Below are 21,796 nucleotides of genomic sequence, written 5' to 3' on the forward strand. Positions count from 1 at the left end.
AAAACAAAATGAGTTACAAAAATCATGGGGTAAAAAAACACAACCTTCTCCCATAGTGGAAGTAGGATTTGTCTCACAGCACACCGTTTGGGAATCACTGACCTGTGTGCCATGTTCTTGTGATTGCAATAAATCTTAGCTGGAAGCATCCTCCTGGTGCCAGTGTGAAGAGGAATTATCATTGTTTAACTTTATAAAACTCATGCCACAAGGTTAAATCAACGTTTTTATTCCATCTTTATTTCACAAAAAAAGAAGTTAAGTTTGTGGCTCTTGTTAAACAAGGAACTGACACGTCCTCTATACAAAACGTAACTGTGACCAATAAGAACAGATATGGTGAGCAATATTCACAATTCCCAATCCTAATAAAACATAGGCATATTCTTACATTCATTACATCGTCCCTTTTCAGGTATCATAAAATATGCCTAACAAAGTGAAATATGACTGGTGAGAAAAAGGTAAGGGGTTGTGTCATCTACGGTACCTCCGAGTATATAGCCATGTCACACTGTTGTGACAAGTCTTGCTACAGAGGCATCTAGCCAGCTCTCATCTTGAGAATGGAAATGTTCAGAATGCTAAACAAACAGGATTAATCAGCATTTTAAAAGCACATCAAATATCAATTCCACTTGCTGCTAGCCATCGCCACACATTCACATGGAATTTAAGCCCAAGCATTAAGTTACACTTATCCCTCAAAAATAAAGACCAAACGAGACTGCATCTCTGGTCTCCCAACAACATGAACCATAGTCTTTTCTTACTTGAAATACCTCTAAACGCTGCATGACTATGAGATATTGGCGTAGGCGGGCACTGGTAAAAGCCAGGAGAGAGACTCCATGACTTTCACTACAACTTCACAAAGAAATAACAGGAAATCTGGAAGAAAAAAAAAATGTTAAAATGTCTGCCTTAGGAAAATTCTAAAAGCTGTTTCATTTATGTTCATACGCAAGATTTATTAGTCTTCAGAACATGAGGAATGATTGCATTTGAGTTTTGTACAAAGTCACTGTGTCGTCACTGGCTTTGCAACCATGACAAGGTATCAGCAGATGTGAGGGTCAGTTTGAAAACTGAACTTCTGTAGGGGGACTGAAATTGAGGTAGCTACTTCGTAAAATACCTTTTCACAGTGAGGAGTTTGCCTGGAGAAGAGTTCTGAGAAGTAACGACACCTGAGGTTGGCACTGTAAACGACGCTGGTGATTCCCCCCAAAACAACCCAAATCATGGGGAAGGGGGGGTGAGTGGTCCTATTTCTGTGGCAAAAATTGTGCAGAGTAACGGGAAATACCACTGGAGTGAAACACTGGGCAGTAAACCTGAGACTAAAAAGTACTAAAGAAGGTACATTGGGTGCTATACAGCTGTACCAGAGGGTATAAATTCGTCTTGTAACTGTGGAGATTAACCCGTTAAGATCACAGCTTTATTTCTGTTCTCACTGTAAGAGTCGTGCAGTAGTTGTCCAAGTCAGTGTGCACTGTGCAGTGTCATGGGTCATGTATAGGTCCCGCATGGGGCCATTGTTGCCACCATCTTGATCAGACAGGAAAATAACTGTACATACAGAATGATCCATAAAGCAGGCATTTTTTACATATATATAATCATATCTAACAACCACATATATGTATATATCACATATGTAGGGGGTACACACGCTTGATTTATACTTTGTTGGGCACCGTGCGGTGTGCAGGAAATAGCTGATCTGCCAAGCTCACAGCTTGTAGATCGGCTATTTTCGGCACACAAACAAAGTATAAATCAGGCTCCAGGGTGCAGGAAACAGGAAAGGCACATCCATCCTCTTCATCCGCAGGGTAGAAGGTGGTCGCTCCAGCAGCTCCTAGTGTTTACTGTGATTAAAACAGAAATGCAGTTAAACCACACGTAGTAACAGTGTCTATATAAACCGCTGCTGCTCAACGTCTTGTCTGGGGACCACCATGAGCCCAAATGTACATACAGGTCTGTAACTCTTATGTGAACACATGGAACCAAATGGTCCTCATGGTTCAACTTTTACACTTTCAGAGTAGAGTAAACACTGAAGATTTTACAGTAGGGGGTCCAGAGATAAAGACTGGCATCAAAACTGCAGCCCAATGCATATCAAACTGGGGATCCTTGAATCCAAATGGTGTACAAATGGAACCAAATGGAGTTACAAACCCATAACGGGTTCAAAATTTGTGCCCAGACCCATTGTTGAGAACCAACGATATAAACTGCTATACACAGAAATTGATGGAGATGTGTTGAGTGGAAATGTGTACATTCACATTGGTGTGATAACGCATCATCAACAGCCACGTACCTCTTGGATCAGACTACTGCATTTGAACCCTAAGCAGCCGTCGCTTGCCCTGAATGGTAGAACGAAGAAATCAATGTTAAAGCCGCAATCTGGGATTTATTCTAGTGAGTAAAACATTTTAATCAATCTGTATTGTAGAGCATGTTAATACCATATAACTAGTACATTTGTGTGGTATTGTATGTTAAAACAATAATATAACTAGCGTGGTAGAGTATGTTAATACAATATAACTAGTACATCTGTGTGGAATTGTATGTTAAACATTAGACCCTGATGTCAGGTAGGACACATGCTGGTTGACCCTGATGTCAGGTAGGACACATGCTGGTTGACCCTGATGTCAGGTAGGACACATGCTGGTTGATAAGTAGCCTGGCATGAATAAGCCCAATGACCCACGTGTTTCAAATCCCAGTGTTACAGTTGCAATGACCTCTCTCCATCAGGAGGACATACAACTCACAGAACGTAGTAGATTGGAAATACACATCAATGTTAGAAATTAGCGTTTCTTCCTGTGGAGTAATTGTGGTTATTTGTATTGTGTGCTCTGATTTATTATGAGCAATCTGAAACTAATTTGCATAAACCTTTACCTCGGCGTAACATGAAAGAATCCTGATTGGGGAAAGCAGTCATGGATATTGTTGATGTCGGAATGAAACCTTGTATCACCATTAACAAGAGCATGTGACTAAGTATATATACATTGGATGCACTGACTGGAGCGCAGGTTTGTCCCCCGCCATTCCCTGAAAAATAACCGGTTTGGACATACAGTACAAGGTTTCTGGCCGACAGCAACAATAGTCCCAGTGTTCATTCAAGAAACGTGGTGTGTAGATTAGTATGCTACAGTAAGTGCTGGTTAGTTTTAGTAGTCAGGTTACCTGGTACCTCAACGGCAGGGACTTCATCATCATCATCTGGAGCTGGGATGATTCTGCCGTGCATGGGTCCTATTCCCAGCACCCTGGGCCTGTTGTCTGTCTGAGGCGCTCCGTCCAGTATTACAACTATGTACTCCTTCTTGGGAGCTTCTGTCGGGGCCTCCACAGGGGCCTCCACAGGGGCCACTGGAGCCTCTTCCGTCACTGGTGGCACGTCCTCGGCCGGTGCAGGCTCAGCAGCTATGACTTCAGCAGGGGCTTCTGTAACTGGTGCAGGGGCCTCTTCAACTGGTGCGGGGGCCTCAACTGGTGCGGGGGCCTCTTCAACTGGTGCGGGGGCCTCTTCAACTGGTGCAGCCTCAACTGGTGCGGGGGCCTCTTCAACTGGTGCGGGGGCCTCTTCAACTGGTGCAGGGGCTTCTACAACTGGTGCAGCCTCAACTGGTGCAGGGGCCTCTTCAACTGGTGTGGGGGCCTCTAAAACTGGTGCGGGGGCATCTTCAAGTGGTGCGGGGGCCTCTTCAACTGGTGCAGCCTCAACTGGTGCGGGGGCCTCTTCAACTGGTGCGGGGGCCTCTATAACTGGTGCGGGGGCCTCATCAACTGGTGCAGCCTCAACTGGTGCTGGGGCTTCTTCAACTGGTGCGGGGGCCTCCTCAACTGGTGCGGGGGCCTCTAAAACTGGTGCGGTGGCCTCTTCAACTGGTGCGGTGGCCTCTTCAACTGGTGCGGGGGCCTCTTCAACTGGTGCAGGGGCCTCTTCAACTGGTGCAGGGGCCTCTTCAACTGGTGTGGGGACCTCTTCAACTGGTGCAGCCTCAACCAGTGGAGGCTCCTCTGCTGGTGCACCCTTGACCTCTTCAACAGCAGCTGCCGTCTCCTCTATTATCTCGGCCACCATGGGTACGTCTGAGGTAGAGGCAGCTGCCAGCACTGCAACACAGAACCCAGCCACCCAAAAAACATCACTCTCCCGTCACAGTGAAGACTAACTCCCCTTTCCCCACATAGCTACTGTTTCTACTGGACTGCCTTACGAAATGATGCTGAGAGATGAGGTGTTTAACCATGCCAATTAGATTCATATTCATAGCTTTCTAAAATCCCAGTAGTAGTATGGGTGTCACAAAATATTGAAATATTAAAACGTAACTATATGTATAGTTGTGATGTCATACTGTATCGCAATATAAGTTTTTGGCTGGTGAAAGTTACAGGAGTTCTTACTGTATGGTATGTGATATGAAATTACCATAATAAGAGTAATCATTTTGGAGAAATTAACACTCACTTTTAGCACTTTTAAAATTAAGATAATGGCCAATGTTGATCATTATAGAGCTGACGTCAATATCGTTAGAGGGCGCCAAGTCCACGGTTCATGTACCTTTTTATTTGCATTGTAATTTTAGGATGAAATGTTATCCAGATGCAAGGTGAAATCTGCATGCTTTGCCATAATTACTGTAAATTAAATAGGACGAATTTACCTTAAAGAGAGGAAACTCTATTTAGCCAAATACCATAAAAAGAGGAAAATGTACTTAGCCCAATACCATAGTAGAGTCAAACACGTGTGCATTAGTGAAGTAGAATATATTTTACAGGTGTACTAAGGCCCACACGACACCAATGATTCGCCATGCAACTCCTTGCAACCAAATTGTTGCGAGTAGTTGCATGCAACCATTATCCCCATTGGCAGTTGCAAAGAGTTGCATTGCTGTGACATGTCCTTAAAACAGTTTTGTTGCAAGCAGTTGCGACTAGTTGCGTTGGTGTGGTTTGGGCCTAATGCTATAATAGTGTATGAAATCAGAGAATTGGGTGCAGAAAGCAGGTATAACAGCAGAGGGCAGCAGAGGGCAAGGCAATTGAAGAGTGCTCTAGAAAATGGTGCATGGAGGAGATTGTGAACAGTGTCAGTGTGTATTGCATGCCAAATATATTGTACCATGAAACATGTGACTTTTCAGGCTGTTGCCATCAAATTTACAACCTGAAAATGTGAAAACGGACTGCCTGCCAAATATCACCAGAATGAGGCACACCAAATTAAAGCATTCAACATTTAAAATAGATTCCTTATGTGTGCCGATTTGTAATCAGTGTAATGTTGACAACAATTTCACTAGTTTAGTGCCAATTCATAACTTGCCGTCTGTGTTTAGTGCATTGATTAGGCCTGTCAGAACTAAAGCATGATTGCCAGAGCTTTCTGCACCCAAATGCCCTGCAACAGGTGTAGTCATTAACGCAAGCAAACCAAATTCAGGCAAATTAAAGACGTGAATAAATCTTTCCGGTTTGATAATACTTTTATTTTATGGCTCAATGAATTCCCTTAAACCATTTCATTATCATTTTTTTTAATATCCATTCATAAGAATAATCTACCGAGTCCACACAAGGTACTGAGTTGTCCAGTTGTTAACCTTACGAGTTATTTCACTTTCCCTTTACATTTTTTGGATAAAAGTTTTTTACACAGTACAAGTTCTCAGCGCAATCTCATACAGCGGCAAGCTAGTCACACACAGCTGCATGGCAGACCAGTTTAACTTTACAAAGACATGGGTACCAACTCTGTGATATCTGGCAGAGAAGCAGCACAATTAAAAACCATTAAAAGGTAACAAAAGAGACAGTGTTCATAAAATCGCCCAAGAAACAGCCTGAGCATCAGTGGTCGCATCAGAAAATAGATTTAAGAAAACCCTGAAGTGAGGTGTGTTACTGGTCACCCTGAAGTGAGGTGTGTTACTGGTCATTCCAAGTGTGGACTAGAAACTTGAGGTATACAAGGAGAGTAAGGTTCAACTCAACCCTATGTGGAGAGGGGTAAGTGGAGAGAGGTAAGTGGAGGGTGTTTTTGGTCAACACAGTACGGAATCAGCTGTTTACTGTAGGTACATTAGAATTGAGAAATCCTATACATCTACTTCAAACACACACACACCGGAAAAAAAGAAAGAATCCTCTCTAATTATCATCTTGTGACGAAAGAGGGAAAATAACAGAATAATTTACTCTGTCTTCTTCTCAATCCTCACATATATACACAGGCATATATTATACAGGATTATGCACGCACAACCCCGTCTTTATATTAACATCCACTCCAATAAATACAAAGAAAATATCTATATCTCAGAAAGACAATGAAAGAAGACAATACTGTGAGAGGTGAAGCCTGGTGTGTGGGAAACGGAGGCTAACCTGTCACTAACTAGTGGTTCAAATGACTGACTGACTGGAGGAAACGCTGTAGGTTTGACTGGTTTTCGTGTCACTAAGAGTGATTTATATAATCTCTGGATTGGATAACGCAATAACCATTGACACCATGAACACTAGCATCCCTTTTCTGGGGGCGAACATTTGGTTAAAAGAGCAGATCTGTAAGCTCACAAGTTTGTGGATCATTTGGTTAAAAGAGCAGATCTGTAAGCTCACAAGTTTGTGGATCATTTGGTTAAAAGAGCAGATCTGTAAGCTCACAAGCTTGTGGATAGGTCATTTTCAGCAAAGATAGTTTGTGTCGAGTGATAACAGGAGCCCCAACCGGGGACTCAGGTCAACTAATTTATGAGGTTTAAGTGGTTAAGATTTAAGCCGCTACGCAGCTTGGTAGTACCCCCTAAAACATACGGTTATTAGAAGGATTTCATAAAACTTGACACAACATAAAAAAATGTGATTTATCATACATACACGTATACATATATGTATGATAAAACCCTAACCCTAATAACAGTGGGAATATTATTTAACTGCTTCATGTCGATAAAACAAAATTCAGTATAGCCAATCAGTTCAAACACATTGTCTAACCCAAATAATTTCACGTACATTTTATGTAAATCAACTTTAGATAATAGGGACCACAATTTTAAACGTTTATGGTTTGTTTAAATCATGCAATAGGGACCACAATTAGACCTAAAGTGTATGTTTGTTTAAATCATGCTAACCGTAATAATTCATTGTTCTAGATCAGTAGGGAATTCCAATTCCAAGTTATTACTTTGTAATCAATCCAGAGGTTATCATAGAGGGATCTGAGATCAGTGATGTGTATACCACCCTATGGTCAAGGATTATATATGCCAGGATAGGACAGACATTCTAATCTAGACCATAGTATGCACCATAGGCGCCCTGGGAGGCAAACTGGTGCCAGAAGATCAATGGAACACATCTGCGTTAATACAGTATTCAGCCTGGCAGATTCATAATAGATCAGAAAACAAGGTGCAGGTTTCAAATGGTTATTCAAATGTTTGTCCCGACGGCTCTCTCCAACTTCGATGCAATTAATTGAACTTCCGGCTCCAGTTTGCCTCCCAGTGAATGGTGTTTCTGTCTGTCCTATCCTTTGTTCAAATAGTCCTTGCCTGTGGCGTGTGTGCTGTGTGTGTATGTGTGTGTGCAACCTCAGGCCTCGGCAGCCTCAGAGGCTGGTGCTTCCTCCTCCTCAGAGGGAAGAGCCATACCGTTGCTCTCGGCGACCGGCGCCTCCTCCTCGACGGCAGCAGGCTCGGCGATGGCCTCGGCAGCCTCCTCCACGGCCTCGGCCACTTGGGCCACCTCCTCCGCTACCGCCTCCACCTCCTTGGCCGTTTCAGCCACAACCTCTGCCACCTCCACGACAGCCTCCGCCACCTCTGCAACAACCTCCTCCACCACAGTCTCGGGCTCGGCCGTGGCCACGGAGGCTACCTCCGCTACGGCCTCCGGTTCGGCAGCGGCCTCCTCCACTACGGCCTCGGGTTCGGCAGCGGCCTCCTCCACTACGGCCTCGGGTTCTGCAGCGGCCTCCTCCGCTACGGCCTCCGGTTCGGCAGCGGCCTCCTCCGCTACGGCCTCCGGTTCGGCAGCGGCCTCCTCCGCTACGGCCTCTGGTTCGGCAGCGGCCTCCTCTACCTAGGGGGAGTCATGATCATTACATTTTAGTTTAGTGTCGTACATAAAAAACTAACTTTCATTTATAACAAATGTAAATGAAAATGTTGTTTGCCTAGTAAAAAAGACTGGGAAAATGGGACAAAAAACTAAATATACAAATAAATGGTACGATACTTTTAGTAATTGTATACTTTCAAAACATTGGAATAATAGCACATATTGTGTGATCATCGGCTATCAACCGCAATGATTCTGCCTCATCTGCAGAATCATTGCGGTCATCTCAAATAATTGCAACAGGCCTACCTCTGCTGCGGCCTCCGGTTCGGCTATGGCCTCAGGCTCCGCCTCCTCCGCTACGGCCTCAGGCTCCGCCTCCTCCGCTACGGCCTCAGGCTCGGCCTCCTCTGCGGGAGCAGCTGCCTCCTCGTCCTCTCCTCCCTCAGCTGCCTCCTCCTCTCCTCCCTCGACGGCCGCCACCTCCTCTCCTCCTTCCTCCTCTGCTCCCTCCTCGGCAGCCTCCTCTTCCTCCTCTCCACCTGACAAACAGGAGGTGAAAGGAGGAGCGTCAGAGGAAGCACGGGTTCGACCGGCAACACCCCACTCACACATTGCATCCTGGGTGCAGCCTGCAGCTTGATAACTTCATACACCCTGACTGACGCATGCCGTTTGAAAAAGTCTACAAAAAGTCTACATTTAATAAATACATGAAATAAATAAAACCACAATTGTTTGATTTAAGTTATGAGCCATAACAACCATTCTTTAAAATTAAATCAAAAAATATATCACCAAGGGGCGATGAAATATTTCTCTTTGCTCTTCCACAAGTGATCCAAAATACAGTCATAGCTATGCCATACTCAAACCACTCCAAACACACGCCACTCAAAATACATAATCTCACACAGAGCCATGCCACTCTGAACCTTTACCGTTCCACTCTGCTTGTGACACACCCCACCTGCAAACGCCCCTCCCCAAGCCAACGAAGCAAAGAGCAACAGTAGCACAACATTCACAAACCGCCATGCAAAAAAGATAAAGAATGAAAGAAAGGAAGTTATTGACGACAAAGGGTCAGGCTTTGAGGACAGCGGGAAGCATGGGTTAGTGGAGGCGTTTGTTAGGTTCTTACCATCCAATTACAATCTACTAGCTGGAACTCACTGCTTCAAGAGACAGGTCAAATGCGGAGAACGAATCTAGCATACAGCAATGTACAAATAGTAGGACTTTAACCTTTAACTCTGCAATTCTGATAGACAGACACTGAGACAGCCCAAGTAGTTTGTGCGTGTTTATTTTTTAATCTTTGGTCCCCCGGTCCCCCCTCTACCGAGTACACATTTATCATCAACATTTGTTTTTTGCGAGCCAACAGTTCAAACATGAAGCAATTGTATGAGGCAAAATGAGGGAAACAGGGATTTGTGCGTTCTTTTTTCCCTTTCGCTTTTTTTGGTCGTTAACATCTATCATTACAGTCCATCAATGGAATCAAAAGTAGAACGAACAAAAGGTTGAAGAGCAGAGAAGTGTTATCCAAGCGTGAAACTTTCCGACAAGACACTCCGAGGTGGAGTGTGGGGCTTTTCTTTAGCAGTACGAGGTGGAGTGTGGGGCTTTTCTTTAGCAGTACGAGGTGGAGTGTGGGGCTTTTCTTTAGCAGTACAGGACAGGAGGAAAGAGGAGGGATGGGAGGATTCTCCCGTTCGTTCACATCCAATCACAGTCCAGTTCTAGGACCAGAGGCGGTCGCAGAGGACCTTAGCTTTACCATTACACTGGAAAGGGTAAAAACCAAAAGGAAAAAAAAAAGAAAAGAGAGTTAGAGAGGAAACGGGACATTAGTCTTCAATTAACTTAACACACATAGTGTCCCCGTTAATTGAAATCCAACCACAAGAGAGACTACCGTACGTTTTGTAAAAATAATAATAATTAAACAAATGGATACAGGCTGCTTTCTTTAGGTAAATGACTCATGTCTGATGCAGAGGTAGCTTTCTATATTGGGTCAGGTTACCCATTATGATTGTCTACTCTACATGGAGTGGGTTGCAAATGTAGAAATTTAGTTTATTTTTTAATATATATTCTTTGACAAAATAAGGAAACAGGGTGGCAGAAAGGGCGGAAAGTGAAAGCATGGAAGGAATGTGAGGAACACAAATTTATGCTCCGTTGCGTGATGATGAGCGCAGAGAACGGGCAAGAACAGCAGACCTGCAAGCTTACAACACATCTGTGCCATGTTGTTGTGAGTTTGTAGGTCGCCTATTTTCGGCACGTTACACCGTCGCACGATGAAGTTTAAATTGGGCTTTAGGCTGATGTGGTGTAGGTTGGAAGTGTGTCGAGAGATGAGGCCCTGTTCTATTTAAACAGGTCTTTCAGCCTCGAGGAACACGTTTATTTAAAGGTGAGGCAATGATGACGATGACACTGGGAGAAAAAACTAAACAAAACAAAACAAAAAATCTTAACAGAGAAGAGAGACAGGTTGTTTAGCTAAATTGCTAATCTTTGCTTAGACCCAAACGAAAAATAAAACCCATGAACGGCTTTGTAGGCGAGATGTACACAACAAAGAACATTCGCATGCCTGGATATGCAAGTAAGCAATCTACATACACTAGGTCTAAACGCCAATTCAACTTCTTAAAGATGATTCCATATTTGTTACGTCAACTGCTGCAAGTGGTTACTGTGCAAATCAAAATAATCCACAAGCAGGACTCTCAAAATGACCCTCTACTACTGTAACTTCCAAGGATGAAAATGTCAAATGATACTTAATTTTAGTGATCTGACTTTTAGTGATCTGACTTTTTAAATAGGCATAATTTATTTGAGTTTAGGAGTCAACTAGCAGGTTAAACTACCCAGGAGGAAGCCGAGAGGCATTGCCATAATTGATACTGTATGTGTGTATCTTCCAATAAGGAAGCCAATTTCTTCAGAGTAAATGGCATTGCATGGTACATGTAAAATAATTTACTCTTAAGAAATCGTTGATTGGTAAAGACTTACGATATATAGTTGTGTGCCGTGGCCCGTGTCATGCATTCCAAAAATAGCAAATCTACAAACTCAGTGAAGCTTGTGGATCAGCATGTCAACCGGCACGCAACTAAGTACTTAAGATGTGTTGATACTTTACAGAGTTAGTTCATCTATCCTCTACTAGAGCAGCCCAATTCATTAAGAATAACTGAGAATTGTGATCACAGAAGCGCAATAGAATCAGAGAGGGGTGACATTCCATACCATTTGACGATAGATATGGCAAGGTGAACAACAAAAGAAAGAAAAAACTCCTACCAAAAAAACGTAATTATCAATCAATAATCATGATCACAATGATAAGGATTGTCATTTTAGTCATGGTGCCCTACACTGTGAAATTACTCAGAACAGAGGGCCTTCTAAATGTGTTCCGGACGTCCTGGTAAGCAGCACTGAGCCACGAAGGACAGGGGGTAATGCCGTGCTTTGAAATGTACAGTATATATATACATACACACCAGCAATAATAAAGATGCACAATTGGCTGTCAATTTTCTTTGTAAATCCTTGTTAAAGTGTTATTATTAGTATGCTATAATAGAAAATTGAGATAATCCAAAGATGCTGAAAAATCACACTCAAGAACATGCTTCAGAGTTCCTTGAGCACAGATCAGAGATTCAGAGAGCATTCAGATTGGGCCAGATCAGTGTTTAGAGAACATTAGAGACCAGGCATTGGAAATAAAATATATATGAGGCATGCCATCACAGGACTCACCCTCCTCGTCCTCATCCATGCCTGCAAACAAACAAACAGACAACCACAGTGTTACCACTTCACACACCCTATTAACACAAAACAGGTTTCCAGGACTCCACAATGCTGAGACAGCAATTTCCTCTGCATCATCAGCCTTGACAGCCAACACTCGGGCCATTATGTTGCGTGTTGGTGTACACAGTGGCTGCACGCTTGCAGATCACAATCGGTAAACAAACGACTTCAGAAGGCGTGGCGGACGGAAAGCAAGGCCTCCACCAATTACATCTGATCTTGATTTCTCTTCTATGTCTGCAGCCTGGCCTTGTGATCCCTATCTGAGACTGGTGTAGTTCGGTTTGAGTTGAAGAAGAGTGAAAATACATAGACAACCCTGTGACAGAACAGCTTGGCTGTGTATTTATAGTCGTTATTTTGAAGAGCAGTACGTTTTGGCAAGGCGAGTAGTAGTAACACACGCTCTAGAAAGCTGGCTGGACCTGACAAGACAACATGAGAGGAATGACCAGACGGAACTATTTGGCTAGAAGCATGGCTGTTGACATGGGGATGACCGGACGGAACCATTTGGCAAGGAGCATGGAGTTGTTGATACAGGGAACGAGAGAGAGAGAGCGAGAGAGAGAGAGAGAGAGAGAGAGAGAGAGAGAGAGAGAGAGAGAGACACACACACACACGCAGAGAATGAGAGACAGAATGAGAGAGGCAGAGAATGAGACGCATGTGCAGGCATGTGTGGGGAAGATATTCAATATATGGCATCTATACAGCACATGGTCCACACTTCTTTGGGGTATTTTTGTCACAGTAAATAAAATAAAATAAATCTAACACTATTTGACTGCATACAAATTTACTATTTTGATGAAAGGGCAGCATTAGTAGGATACATTAATACAGCGCCCAGGGAACAGTTCGGTTTGCTCAGGGACACTTTGACACACGTGGGAGCCTGGGAGGGTGTGGTCAGTCAGTGACATTGCATTAGACACCGACATAAGTAGAGGATAATCCCAGGTCATCAAATGGTCCCACAATCCTTTGCCTGGATCACATTGCTGGTTTTGTTCAGGGAGAGCTGGAACAGACCAACTAAGGCACTACGTTTTAGTTGTCTGGTACAGATAGATTGTGTGTAAATAGTGGCTTTTTTAAGGGGGTTGAATCCCCAGGCTGATTTTGTCGTTTGTGTTCAGGTTAAACAATACAGCACAGTAAAACATGGCAGCTTGCCATGTTTTATCTGATTTCACACTGAAGCTAATCAGATTAATAATGGCTGCCTACGCTGTTGCTGCATTCAACAGTAACAGTGACTAAGCAACAGGCTACAAGACACAAACCGACAGCCTACACTAAAAAAAGAAAAGGAAAAAAAGAAAGAAAATGGAACCAACTTCAACTTTTTTCGCTGCTGCAATGTTGCAGTGAAGCATCAATGATATTTCTATTTCACCCTCTATTTCTCCCTTTCGCTCTTCACAAAGTCCCTGCTCTGTTCCATAAATGTTAGAATAACTCCTCAGTTACCCTTTGCCATTTAAACCTGACATGGCCACGATGTAATGTCCCACCCCATATTGGAATACTGGTCCCTGGTTATAACCTGGTTCCAGACTAATCTGGTTAGCCGTCACCTTCGTGAAGTCGTCCCACAATTGAGAGGGGCCAGACTTAATCTGCCTGGAACACGCCAATCTCAAAAAGCAGATGAAGGCTGGCTATGCGAGGCTAACAATGTATAACCACGCTATATCCTTTTGTATGTTTTGTCACCACCAGCGTGAACGCAGCATGTCATGGACCAGTGGTTCCCCAACCGGGGTACGGGGCCTTGTTAGTTTGGAAGCAATCCAAAAACTTTTTGCACAAAATCTAAACTTATTTTCATCAATTGTCATCCAGCTTTTAGATCTGCTTAATTTTTGCAGTCTCAGGTTTTGTCAAATAAGAAGATGGGCTCCAAGGAAGAAGGAAATAAAAGGCCACTTTTCTAGACGATTACAATGTCATCTGCTAGGGTCACTGTTAATAAAGTAACATTCTTCACGTTCATGTCACTCTCCTATATTGGACACGACGAGGCACCATCATTGTAGTTTGTGCGTGCACGCAGATTCCATTGGTTTAGAGAGGACATGTGAGGTGGCAATGTAATGGAATGCATATAATCAATGCCAATCTGTTCAAAATCCCTATTCTTGTCTAACTGTATTTGGACTGTAGTGTTTAACTTCACAGCATGGGTCTTGTCACAAGCTCCTGTTGCTGTCCTGGTCAACAGCTGTTCAAAGGCCTATTTCCACTTGACTACTCTCTTTTTGGTTGTTTCAGCAACACTATTGATGTTGTCTGTAAGTGTAACATGCCTGTTGTAGAACATAGAATATGACTATTTAAGGACATCTTGGTGTGGGGGTCTGAGATTGGTTCTCTGGCCTGGAAGTCTGAGCTATGCTGCCGTCCTGCTGTTTGTTGCTTGAATCTTCAATAAAATGTTCACACTTCACCCATTTCCACAATAGTATGTACTTACTCTTGGGAGGCCATGGTTTGGCTTTCACCTCTTGTCTGCTGGGCCGGGCAAAGATACCTGCGACACGTTCATTGTAGCGGGTGTTATCGTCCACCACAGTGGTATATGCCTGCAGAGAAAAGGACAATGTCAAAATCACAGACTTACTAACTTGATAATGCTTTTGTGAAATACTGCACATGTATTCATGAAATGGTTGTGTAAGATACAACTTCTCAAATACAAACTAAATTAAAATCAACTTTTTTTTAATTCGATTCGAAAACGTACAACATCACGGTCAAACATCGGTCTAGTTTTCTCCAAAAATAGAGATCGGACTTAAATATCAGTAGGGCTCTGAAATAGCTGTAACAGAGTGTATGTCATGGATCAATCTTTTCACATCTTTAATAGGAACACGCAGTCAATCTTCCGGCATCCCAGCCAGGAAGACGAGCTGCCTACACACATATTTAGGTATTTATCCTCTGGGGGTCAAGCAAGAGTAGCTAGGCAAGTCCTTGTATGGAACTTCTTGCTATAAAAGCTGGCAAGGGTCAGTTGGAAAAATAGGTGACATGACAATCAGCTGTTTTACAAACTCAGCAGGGGGGGGGGGGGGCGTAAACCAAACAATCTTGTTCTAAAAGAACAGGTGACAAAACATTGCAATACAGGGTTACAGATGACCACCACAATGACCCTATGCAGCCTTGCAACTTGTAGATTGTCTTTTTTTGGTGTGTGCAGCTGCCGTGCGACCAAATTGGAATGGGGCTTTGATGAGAAGAGGAAGACGGAGGACTGGAACTTACATATGTACAAGATGCGGCGAAGGCTCCTGCACACAACACCGTATAGAGGATGTTCTCCCCAGATGGACCGCCTCCTGGGAGCGACGACATGGGCCGCCGTTGGAGCGCTGCCACACACAAACAAAAGTCACATGTTAGTCATTCTCAAACCTTTTTTGCTTCAGTGCTACCTATCTTTTAGTACGTACCCTTTTGTGACAGACTACAACGGTTCACTTGGAAAACTGCATGAAGAAACCATGCAATTGAGCTGGAAGTTATAGATTGATCGACATGGGGAAACACGATGACTGTCTTTTGTGCCGGTAGCCATGAAAATGGCCCTCCTCATGAATTATATTAGGACAATATCAGTCACCAGAAGCAAGGATATGTTTTCAAAGACTAGGAGGCATCTTGTCTGATCAAATGATTATGAAATATTTAAATATTGAATGAAGCAACTTAATAACAGCCTGGTTAAATTGATGATTTATTTTTTAAATAATTGATGAATTGGATTAGTTTGATTAACTGTTGCACACCTATATCATTATCATCATACTGAAATTAACAGAAACCAAAGTGGTGGTCGACAGTAATGTTGTGTATATACCGACGGTTATAAGTCGTAGTAAATGAGGTAAACATAGCGATACTGGTGGCTTTAAAAAGATTGTCACTGCATTAGGCCTAATGTGCTACTTAAACACATCAGATTGCTGGGAGGAACAGGATTGGTGACGAAGCACACACCATCAGTCCGTCACTCCATGATCCCTCCTCTTCTGATTGGATTTAAAGCCTCGGATTTAAATGGGACAAAAATATACCTTTGGCGAGCCCTTGTTGTTTACTTACATCATATATACTTGGATGAAAGGGAACACTCTCTAGTACATGCATACAGAACAGATAACTGTATCAATGTACTAAATACTGTATTATGAGCTGACATATGTAGTACCCAGTGTTTACACTATATGTATTTAACAGTCCGCCGCTGCAAAAATAATGTTTTCAAAAATTGCAACTTGCAATCGAATACCACAATTAAATATGCACAGGGGTCAGGAAGGTCCTTTCAAATTAAACTCGTTATTAATTTGTAGTCTCAGAGTACGTATTTATTGATGCATTGCTCTTGCATAATAAATCCAAATTCAATTCCACATGAAATTCAAGAGTTAGGGCCAGGGTGCAACAGTTAACCGAAATAATCAATATATAATCGATTATGAAGAACTGATACGGGGAGGGTGACAATCTGCCTTTCTGGCCACTAAACATTTCACTGCAGATAGCTGCCAGGAGCTGGTGCTCATCGTGATCAGATAATCTTTAGTGTTTCTTCAAGCATGACAATGTTCAATCTACTGCAGCCAAGCATGCAGCAGGGCACCGCTATCCCATATCTGCAGCCAAGCATTCTGTTTATCAGAATGTGCAGTCAGTGATATAGTTAAAATAAGTAAAACGGAATTGCATTTTTGGGTCAGGATACCAATTTTATCTAATGAGAGAGACAACTCATATTCAGAGGATAAACAAGTGGAATGAGCAGACAAAATGGAACAATATAAATGTAAGCTGATAAATGGGCACTTTATCGATTGGGTGAAATCGGCAGCCCACCTGAAAATGTATTTTATGTTCATATATTAATTTCTATTTCTATGCAAACTACTTTCCCACTACACCAGTTGTATGCCAACTATGATAATTCTCGTAGATAAAGCTTTATATCAAATATGAAACAGTTTAGCATTTAACACTGGCCCGGTTGCTAGGCAACGCCTTGCATACCGCCAGGAAACGTGCATACGCATCCCATAGAGCAGGGGTCCCCAACCTTTCTGATACCAAGTACCAGCTGCCAGTTCATGAAAATTTTGTGGACGGGAGGGTGGGGGTTTTCATCTTTTCGCTACTTTCTGCATGTATCAAGAAAATGCATTGCGGGCAGCCGGGCAGTCACCCTTAAGTGCTAGTCATGCACCGAATATTCGTCTGCATAAAATATTCAGCTGAAAATGGCCCGTAAATAGTCCGTTAGGTTACCTACGTAACCTAACGTTTTGTTGTGATGATGTGATAAAAATGCGGCTACAAGCACCGCGCCCCGCACACATATCAAAATACGTTTCAACTTAACATCTCACCATCTCATGTCTTCTGCGGCTTGGAAATATTTCCAAAACAGAGATATTGTTACAATGTTTCAGCAGTCAGTGTGGAATTAACGTATGCAATTAATGCCTTCAAAAGTGCTGAATATATGTTTTATGGACCCCTAATAGTGATTATGTTTTAAGTTAAGTTTTGCCATAATCAGGTACATTTAAGTTACAGGCCATGACAGCAATGGTAGGCCTACAAAAACTGTAAAAAGAAAAAAAAAGGGGGAAATAATAATAATATTAATATAATATAAATCATATTTGGGCTATTCGGTATTCGGTTTTCAGCCAACCGTTTCCTATATTCGGTATCGGCCAAGAATTTCTAGAGTTTGAATGGACAGGTAAGTCAAAAGGGAGACATCGAAGAGAAAGGATGGATGGGGAAGGATCAACATATACATCAGGGATCTCCATCCCTGATGATGTCACGAGACCTGGGCGGCTTTCCCCATGTATGGGGATTTTAAGTATTACTGACTGACTGACGGACGGACAAAGATGTACAATTTCATAGTAAATGCGACCTGCGGCCCAGTCCACAACAATGATTCAATGCAACAAAACCATTGCACAGAGAAACTGCAGTGGTCAGTATTGACCTGTTGCAGGTCAGTGCAGTTTTGGGATTCTGTTGCCAAGTCGTTGCAAAGTTGCAAGTCTTTGCATGGCGAATCATCAGTGTGGACTGGGCACACACATATACACACACTACACGCCATCTTGCTCTCTAATGTTGCCACAACGTCCACCAGCATACGGATTAGCTGACCCCTCATAATCTTACCAACTAGTAATCCACTCTATAACATCCTACCTCCACCCACCCCACTCTCACTATACAGGCTAATAGGCTCTACTCAGTCTACTGGTGTCTGTAGTAGTCGCGGACGGATGTGATGAAAGTGGTCAGACTACTAGCAATATGGTCAGGATGGCACAGTGTTAGGCCAGGATATGTTGCTTTAGTTAAAGGGTGCTTCTGGGGTCAATAGTCTGGGTGTCCCAGTAGGCCAGTACAGCTCATCTTGCAGCAAGGCTCTGACCTATTTGTCACTGCACTGCAGCAGGAGTGCAATCCAGTTCATGCATGGAGGCACGCAGGGCTGGACACTCCTAAAAACTGCTCTTTTTGTCACACACGCACATGCACGCACACACACACAGCTTGATAGCCGGACAACAGAGAATAACCTCACTTTTGCGACTAAGGCTGTGTATACCCAACACATAATTTAGAAAATGTGTGAATGACATGTCCAAAACAGTGATGTTTACGAGCAGATTGGCTGGCCATGTTACTGTATCATTTTAATTGGGATAAATCAAAGCACTCAATGGGCAAGCATTAATGTTACAATTCGTGGTACGATGAAGGTTAGGACTTAGGAGCGGTTTGGTGTGGTTCAGGACAGTTGGGATAAGGATCTAGTAGATCTAGTTTGACCCCGGGGTCCAATGCCAGACAGACAGACATACATATTAAGAAACAAAACAAAACTATGCTTTTCAACATGGTACCCAGGCCAGTCCACTACCCAGAGGTTGTTGAGGGGAACCCCAGCAGGCCAGCTAAATGATAGATGTACAAGTAAATACAACTAGATAATGTACACAAGTTAGTGTTTGATTAGCATTTCACTGTTAACTCTAAAGTAATTCTGGACCAAATTACAAAATCATGTCAACACAATCAAAATACAGTAGAAAATATAAAGATCATGGGCCTGTGGCGGCTGGCCTAACACAGTGGTTCTCAAAATCAGGGTTCCTTGAAGTATAGTATATAGTATTGATAGATGGGAACTAAATGGACCATTAAAGGTCTGTAATTCAAGAGTGCACAGAAATGGTTACAGGATCATTTGGTTCCATTCCCATAACTGTGTTGCGTTTGTACAGTTATAGGGGTCCTTGGCCTAAATAGGGGTCCCTGGGAACGTCTCTGGCCTAATAGTGCATATGAAAAGTGAAGAATCACTAGTCCTGGATCAAGACTATCGTAGATGTATTTTATTGAGTCTGACTTTTGCTTTTGTAGTTTTGTATCCATGATACGAAAGCAGAAGTCAGACTAGATACTAATAAAAATCCATCAATGATAGTCTTGATCCAAGGCTAGAGAAACACTAATGGTATTGTACAGTCTTCTTCATGCCATGACACCTCCAACAATGGCTACCCAGAATAACATTTATAAAATAAAATAAATGTAAGCCCATCTTTTCCAGTGTTAGAGCATGTGCCATCACCCTACCCACCGACCAGGGGCGCACATGTCCCATACATTCTCCTGCATGGACAGTGCAGTACAGTCTTTAAATTGAGACCGCTGTCACGCTCTGTACCACGTGTCCCTCAACATACAGGAACCTTCCTTCACGTATGACACATACATGGATCGAATGAAGGTCACAAAAAGGTGCTTCTAAAACGCCACTCAGTTGTGTTTAATGTTTCGACACAACCAGTCAGTTGGCGCAGATTGTGTGTGGTGTTTAATATCCTAACAATAATGCTTATGCATTAAATTGTAGACCTCTTTATAGAATGCAATAGCATGGCTGTCTGTCGACTGTTTAGATTCCAGTTTGTGTCAGCTAGGCTGAATATCAGACGACTATATTGGTGAAATAAACATCAAAGATGCGTTGCTACAGAATAGTATTTTGGTCTAAATTGTAACTCAATCAATTCAAAATAAAGAGACTATTCACTTCCCAATTTGAACGCAGGCCTGTCCCATATCGCTCTCTATATTTAGCTCACAGTGGGACCACATGAAAAAAGAAAGCCTCAGTGAGTGCATCATCTACAGATTTTCATATTATGACCTTCACCTCTCCCCCCACACGATGCCATTACATTATCTGCCAGCTTTGAGAAGTACTAGCGATCAGAGCCCGCATGGATTGGGGACAAAATGTTCTCTACTGTTCCGCGGAATTTACGCACAGAAACAACAGAGCCACGACGATGGCTCAACGTTGAACTGCTGCGGTGTGAGATAATCGGCCAGATTGCGTCACTCACACCAGAGATAGAAGCTAAAATAATCCCAAATTCATAGTATACTAGTCGGATGGGTTTGGTTTGTGGTGTCGTGGGAAGAGGGGGTTGAAATAAGCCCACCCCAGAAACTCACCATGCTGTCGGGGTAAACTGTATGCTGCTTTCCGCGCCAGAGGCCCACATCTTTGCCAGGCGGCCCTGCACGAAAACATCTTAGCTGGCTGTGTGTGTGCGTGAGGGAGAGTGGAGCTGTGGGACTGACTGAGAAAGGTTATCTTCAACAAGGACAGAATGAATGATGGCTCGGCACGCAGTGATCCTCCTCCCTCCCTGATGGGACTGGTGATGACGGCGGCGTGTGAACAGAGAGACGCAGACACACACGCAACGTTAAGCTCTTCCCCCCGGCCCGAACGTAGTGTGTGCGAGTCTGTGTGTGCTGTGTAGTAGAGCTCGTCCTCCTCTACTATGTCACTCACTCTGATGCCTAAATTATGCAAACCACGCCCCGTCTTCAGAATAGCACGCACGGATTGCACGGCACAGATGTAATGTCAAAACAACGCAACGCAACACGCGTGCCGTGAATAGAAACCGCGGCCCGCGCAGGTCATATGGTCCATGGAGCCTGACATGCACCGACCACAACAAAGGTGACCTCGTAAAAGTCCTACCTTTGATTTAGCTCTGGTCCACAGCTCTAATGCCGTCACGGCAGCAAGAGCAGTAAGGCTATGGACCAGAGCTACCCTGGATTCGAACTTGCATGGCTCTGAGGCAGAGGCCCAAACAGACAAACACACACATTAGTTAAAGTATGAACCTGTATGGGATCTATTTGGTACCTATCAATCATATAGCTGGGTGGGGACCCCCTGGAACCCCTTCAATGACCTTTGTGGGTCCCTGGACCACACTTTTAGAACCACTGGCATAGGTAGATCACCGACACCAAGAGCCAACATTAATATCATCCCAATCATACACACTAATAATCAGATCAGTAGGTCACAGCACTGTAAACCAGGGTGGTTCTCAAAGTTGGGTCTGGAGACAGCAGGACATTGAAAGGGGTTCCAGAGAGTCCCCAATAACACTAGTTAATGCACTGCATCAGTTCAAGCACTAAACCCTATTTTATACTTTGTAAATGTGTAATATTTTTTGAAAAACTTGTGTTAAGAGGATCACTGCCACAAAATAGCAGCCAAATAAATATCAACTTGGGGTTCCTTGACATGAAAAGGTTTGAGAACCACTGCTGTGTACAGTGTGTAGAGTAGTGTGTTTACACTGAAGAATGCTCACAAGTGTACTTTGCATCCCTTCATTCCTGGAAAACTCCTTTCGTAGCC

At 43.2% G+C, this 21,796-nt stretch overlaps 1 protein-coding gene across 10 annotated transcripts; it reads right to left on the reverse strand.

Annotated features, from left to right (window-relative positions):
- Nucleotides 1-213: 213 nt before the first annotated feature.
- mgarpa (mitochondria localized glutamic acid rich protein a) lies at nt 214-20,842 on the reverse strand. Of its 10 annotated transcripts, XM_083786458.1 has the most exons (11): nt 20,575-20,842; nt 15,271-15,377; nt 14,474-14,582; nt 11,935-11,955; nt 8,446-8,678; nt 7,728-8,157; nt 3,758-4,164; nt 3,551-3,607; nt 3,239-3,511; nt 2,339-2,387; nt 214-1,877 (listed from the first exon to the last, which is right to left on the reverse strand). In XM_083786458.1, the coding sequence occupies exons 1-10, from the start codon at nt 20,651-20,653 to the stop codon at nt 2,352-2,354; spliced, it is 1,752 nt and encodes a 583-aa protein (XP_083642584.1). In that variant the 5' UTR covers nt 20,654-20,842; the 3' UTR covers nt 214-1,877; nt 2,339-2,351. The 10 variants fall into 10 exon arrangements, with proteins under 10 accessions (XP_083642584.1, XP_083642582.1, XP_083642583.1 ...); XM_083786456.1 differs by having other exon boundaries at nt 3,239-4,164; nt 7,728-8,097; nt 8,143-8,157; XM_083786457.1 differs by having other exon boundaries at nt 3,239-3,971; nt 4,050-4,164.
- Between the last annotated feature and the right edge of the window lie 954 nt (nt 20,843-21,796).

This window comes from Protomyctophum parallelum (assembly GCF_964188405.1).
Source record: "Protomyctophum parallelum genome assembly, chromosome: 16".
Taxonomy (NCBI): domain Eukaryota; kingdom Metazoa; phylum Chordata; class Actinopteri; order Myctophiformes; family Myctophidae; genus Protomyctophum; species Protomyctophum parallelum.